This window comes from Cupressus sempervirens, chromosome 3 (genome assembly GCF_028749045.1).
Source record: "Cupressus sempervirens isolate cs-2001-9-10 chromosome 3, ASM2874904v1, whole genome shotgun sequence".
Lineage (NCBI taxonomy): Eukaryota > Viridiplantae > Streptophyta > Pinopsida > Cupressales > Cupressaceae > Cupressus > Cupressus sempervirens.
In genome coordinates, this window is record NC_143120.1 from 646,608,528 (window position 1) to 646,614,527 (window position 6,000).

The 6,000-nt window shown below is 33.3% G+C and overlaps 1 protein-coding gene across 1 annotated transcript; it reads right to left on the reverse strand.

Annotated features, from left to right (window-relative positions):
* Positions 1 to 1,535: 1,535 nt before the first annotated feature.
* Positions 1,536 to 2,377, reverse strand: LOC149568357 (GTPase activating protein 1-like). Its single transcript, XM_089817546.1, has 3 exons — positions 2,242 to 2,377; positions 2,035 to 2,124; positions 1,536 to 1,908 (listed from the first exon to the last, which is right to left on the reverse strand). Exons 1-3 carry the CDS (start codon positions 2,347 to 2,349, stop codon positions 1,642 to 1,644), a joined length of 465 nt encoding a protein of 154 aa, XP_089673672.1. The 5' UTR covers positions 2,350 to 2,377; the 3' UTR covers positions 1,536 to 1,641.
* Between the last annotated feature and the right edge of the window lie 3,623 nt (positions 2,378 to 6,000).

Genomic DNA, 6,000 nt, shown 5'->3' on the forward strand with positions numbered 1-6,000 from the left:
TCTCTTACCCCTTCCTCTTCTCCTCTTATTTGAGATTACACAAATCATCTCTCTAGCAGTTTTCTTGTCAATCTACAATTTGGCCTTATTATTTGAAATAATAGTCTCTATGAATTTGATAGCTTGTCCATTGGGAAAGAATTCAAATTAAATTATTTTGCCCCCCCTTAATATGATTGTACCAACTCCATTAATTGGGAGGTAGTTGACCTCTATCAATAGTATTTCAAGTATACATTTGCACAATCATTTGGCTAAACATTTAGCAAATCTCTACCACTCTCTAGGGATGTGCCTTAAAGAAACAAAATCTAGAGAGCCACACAATTGAAGAATTTATCAAATAATTAACCACAAGCTCCAATAAACACTATCCAACTATTATCTATTAAGAAAACAAACCACCACCTAAGAATTAGACTCAAATATGATCATTCTCTAACCCATGACACATCTACACTCAACAACACACAAGATGGTCACAACCTCCATAAGATTGGTTGTTTAAAGGCATTTATAAATAAAATATTAATCTCAAGTGAAGATATCTAGATTTTGTATTCATTAAAATATAATGAAAACAAAAAAACATACTATTTGAATCATTCAAACATTAAGATATAAGAAATTATTGTAACTCATAAGCATGCCCTATGAAAGGCAAGCATAACGTATTAGACATGAGAACCTTTCATATTTTAGAATCTCTTTTAAATCTCCAAATAATTTTCCTAGCCCTTGTTCTCCCTTCTACAACTACTAAAGCACATGAATATTTAAATCATACGTACTTCTCGACTCACCTTATGTGGTGTTTTATTAATATTATTAATTTAAAATCATATTTAGATAAAATTGGTTTGAATATATAATTATTTAATTGTTTATACTAGTAGAATGTCACGAATAATTGAAATAACTAAAATACATGTATATGCTTTGTTTTGCATGTTTTGTATGAAATTGTGAGTTGAACTTGTCATGGTATAAGATGTTTGTTTATTCAAAGTATTCTACTTCATGATAAACATGTAAGATATAACTTAGAATTTCTAAGTGTTCATTAAATTTATTATTTTTTAATTGAATATGATTTTTAATTTATAAGATTTTCTTCTTTCATACGTAAATATATCTTGTATTATTTACAGACGAATTAAATGTGTATCTTGTCTTGGATGGAGTACATATCAGTATTTAAATAATTTTATATTTAAAATATATTATATGAAAATAAATTTCTATCAGAATTACGAATTAGTATAGATGATTCATCTCCTAATATTTATAATATTAAATTTAAATAAATTAAATATAAACAAGAAATATTCATCCAATCTCATAAGAGAACTAAAACATTAATTAAAATTTTGTTCTTTTTTAATTTTACAAAAGAAATCCAAACCATATGTTTATAATTTTGATTCCCCTCTCAAAAACCAAAATAATGTTTTAATATCAATATATTTTGAAAGCTTAAATATATTATATAAAACGTTACTTACACAAATACATACCATAGTGACATTTAGTAGTAACCAAAAAGTAGAAACTATGACATATAGGAGTAAGCAAAGAGTGGATTACATGTGGTATTGTTTTGTAAGGGAAACACTTATATTGGCATGTTTATTACTTTTTCTAAGCTGGGTATTCTAATTTCAATTCCACAACACCAGATTTCGTGTTGCGAAGCTTCAAACTCTCATCTTGAATTCTCCTCCCATCTGCACACTGTGTGATATAACTGTCCTTAAAAAAACAGTTTTCTTTTGATGTGGGCAGCACAATTTTCTCTTTTGTGGCATTATTATCATCTCCATAAACAAGATGATTCAGATCTATTTCAGCTTCTCCCATAAAATCATCCCTTTTCAGCTTCCGAGGATTATCCCAGTCCCAAACTTCCTGAGAATTTCAAACCACCCATTGTTATTAGACAGCAAAATCATATGTTTTAGTTTATCTTGTATGTAAATCAACCATAATCTCATCGTCCACTCTATTGAGAAATCAAATGAAGGAAATAGTTACTAGTTTTAGGCGGCAGTCTGTAATGGGAAGGACAAATTCTTCATCCCAAGTTGGGTTTAGACTCTTTTCTATAGTCTTGGTGCGTACTTCCTGTCTCACAAAGGAATGTATAAAATCACAATAAAGTTATTTCTAAGTTAAATGAAATTGTATGCACAATAACAATAAATAAAGTTTGATAGAAAAGAGAGGAGGAAGATAAGAGACATTTTTACTAAGTCTAAGAAGAACAAATGGGTCACTGCTTCTACTTGCCCAGTCTTGAGCAACTAAATCTGAACCCTTCAACACTCTCACTTTGACACACTTTGACATCTCTTGCTACAAAGATTTTGTATTGAACTTTAAGAGACAAGTATGAATTTCATCCTTGTAGATGATTATATATATAGAGTGGGTTTGTGATTATCGAACCCAAGCAAGGGATTGCTAAAAGAAAACAAGAAATTGACAAAAGTAAAATAGCAAGCACTGATAGGACCATATAAAGAAGGGGAATATTTATAGAAGATAAGAATCAGAAAAGTCTTAGAATGAAGAACCCCTAATGTTTTGGAATGTTGGTTTTGATGAGCCCCACAATGCCAAGGATCTGTATTAAAAAAAGTTACATAGATGTCACTATGGTAAAGTGAAAAAATCATATAGAAAGAAAAAGAAAGTCCTTTGGCTTTTCTAAATTATTGAATAACTCACTTTAGTAAAATTATAAATATAAAGTTGAAAATACCAATTGTAGCTTTATGTTTGTATGTATTCATTATTACATTTAAAAAGTGCATTTGATTTTATTTCAAAATTGAATGTCCATTCATAGCGACTTGGAGACACTCAAAACTAGATTGAAGTTGTTATATCATATATATGGCTACACCAAAATCTGTAAGTGTTAGTGAACTACCAAACCACCATTTTCACCTTGACCTAATATAGGTGTTTGTCTACAAGATCAATTTGAGAGGTGTGATAGCTTGAGAGGTGTGATAGTTAATTCAGCCATAATTTAATACTGAAAAATAGATTCTTAAATGTAATAAATTGGTTGAAAGTGATTTAGTGAAATTTATTCATGTCATCTCTTATTTTGATTTCTCTGGCAATAACTTGTACATTTACAATTTTCTTAAATTTAATTTAATTCAAGTTTTATATTTAAGGTCATGTTCCTTTCCCTTGTTAATCATTGTGTATTGATTTCACATATTTTTATGTTGATTTGTGTTCAATTACATTAAAGTATGTTCATGTTTATTTTGAAATCATTGAATGAATGACAAAAATAAATAAATAAACTTGATCCAAGAATTAAAAGTAGTATTTATTGTATTGTGAGCACCATGATAATTTTATGGTATATTTGTTTGCTATCTTTGAATTTTCAATTATAGCCTTCAAATAGGTTCATATATGGATTGAAACCAAGAGAAAATAAGTCACATCTTCAAACAACCTCTCGAATGATGTTTGTGAACACTGTAGGAGTTGATGAAATCCAACTCTGCAATCACCAAGATCACCTACATGCAAATAACCTGTTGAAGGGAAACCAAGAAGGAAGAGGTGGACCTTGAAAAAACCCTAAATGGACATGAGAGAGAACATATTGCAAAACAAGAAATTGTATTTACAATGAGAATGCGTTGAGAGATACAATGAGAGAGACCACTTATAAAGGCCTCATGGAAGCTTGTAGAACAAGCTGGAAAGTGGTGGAAGATAAGGTTGATAACCAAGAATCCACAAAAAGGTGGAACATACTAGAAGGGAACAAACTCTCATGTTGTCAACAACTCATCTCTACATGCATTAAATACTAAATATTAAATGAATACATTAACCTAAGTAAGCTTAAGTAAATAGAATAGGTAATTAATAATTAATTAATTAATTACTCTAACACCCCCCCTTAAGTGCAACTTAGGGGAATTCCTTAAGCTCACAAAACTAAGATGAAAATGCAGAATGAGGCTATGTTAGGTACCCATATACAATGCAAAGAGATGCAACCTCTGAAAACAAGGAAAGAGAGAAAACCTCATGGGACAAACCCTCCCCCAAAAAGAGGTAAGAACCTAGTGAAGAACTGAAGAAGCCTCCAACTAAGGGAATGTCCTCTAAACCAGGAACAAGAAGAGATCATGAAGAGCATCACTGAAGCATGAAGAATCCACAAAGTTTTCCATTAGAAAGAAACTATTGATCTGAAGAACCTCCATCAAAGAAGAAGGCACAAACTGAGCATGTCTATATGGTAGATGATCCATCTCACTGAAATGTATAGGTAGCTAGCCACTATAATCACCTCACATATAGGATCAACCACTGAATACATAGCTCACACTATCAAACCATCGAACCACAGATGCATTAGAACAATAGCCTAAACCCCCCTAATGCAAATGGGGTGAGATGATAGGCAACTGAGAAGGTGGGCCAAAATCCCCTACAAACAAGACCAAGAATGACAAGAGAGGAAGAGGTAAAAACACCTATAAAGACACCGACGTTGCATGGGAAAACAAAAGGAAGAAGGCCTAAAACAACAAGCAACTATTCCCCCCCATGGTGCTTTATAAAAATAGTGCAAGTACAACTAACTCAAAAGTGGCACTTTATCTCAAGGCATATAGAAAAGAGCTTACAAATGATGTCTATAAAGATCAAAATAGAAAAAAAGCTAACACAAAAGATAGAAAAACCCAAAACAAAAGAAACCATGCTAGGAAAATGATCCTCAAACTTGAAACACCCAAGATATCCACCATAGAGAAAAAATTCCAAAAACATGATAGAAAGAGCATGGGCCAAAATCTAAGGAAAAAGACCACATTTCTGAAAAGGTGACAAAACTAGCTTTCCAAAAATATAATGTTTTAAAAAAATTGACATGGGATGCAAAAGAAAAGCTTAACGGAGTCAAAAAACAAACTTTGGACTTCAACTAAAAAAAAGGCAACTAAACTATATCAAAATTTTAAAATACCTACGCCAATGTCTCTATCTCAAAACTAGCTTTTTGGAACTTCTTTTAGATTGGAAAAATACCTCCATATGCTCAAGTTATGGCCAAAAAATTGAAGGTAGGTCCAAAATGACCTTGAAGGAGAGGTAGGAAGGTGTTGATGTAGTGCTGACATCATGATAACATCAACATTTCATGACCTTAAAATTGATGGCTCAGCAGTTGTCGAGGTAAAAAAGAAGCCACATGGTAGAGCCACATGGATACCATGTGGTGGAGCAGATGACTTGGCAGGGTCCATGTGGCAAAGCACCACATGGCAGCCCTGCCACGTGTCAGGACTTGGACAGCTACAAAATATGTTGACGAGTTAAAAAATGCAATGCAAGCTCTATGTTGTTAGTGACTAGACATGGGTGGGGCGCTAGCTGCTAAGCAGTGGAGTAGCGCTATAGTAGCAAAGAACAAGGGCAGAGGAAAGGAAGCTCTACTGGAAGGAGTTACGGAGAGGCTGAGGTAGGGTGGCCTGTTGTTGTTGGCTGGGCCAAGCTGCCCTATGGTAGCTTAGCTAGTGGTTGGCACAAGTGGTTTCCCGGCGGTGTGCTGATGGTGCCCATAGTTTAATATTTTTTCAATGCCACGTCTGTACAACCATACGAAACCCTCCTACAAAAAAATTTTGCCTCCCGGAGCCCTGTCTCCAAAATCAAAAAAAATTATATGAATCCTAACTACAAATGGCCTTCTGGATCCAATGGAAGCATCCATATGGGCCCAATGTGCTCCAAAAAATGGCTCTCCCCTTGATTTGAAGAAAAAAGAACAAACAAACTAAGGTTTGTGTCTTTGAATCGTGGCTTCAAAAATTCTTCAATGAAGCAGTAGCAGGGAGGCTCTGATACCATGTAGGAGTTGATGAAACCCAACTCTGTAATCACCAAAATCACCTACATGCAAATAACCTATCGAAGAGAAACCAAGAAGGAAAAGGCAGAGCTTGGAAA

Bases quoted from the DNA above. Each gene is read 5' to 3' on its own strand.
- LOC149568357 (XM_089817546.1), bottom strand. From the start codon at position 2,349: ATGTCAAAGTGTGTCAAAGTGAGAGTGTTGAAGGGTTCAGATTTAGTT. The intron at 2,125-2,241 runs GTCTCTTATCTT...TTTGTGAGACAG, and splicing joins TTCTTAGACTTAGTAAAAAT to GAAGTACGCACCAAGACTAT. The intron at 1,909-2,034 runs GTAACTATTTCC...TGAAATTCTCAG, and splicing joins CAGACTGCCGCCTAAAACTA to GAAGTTTGGGACTGGGATAA.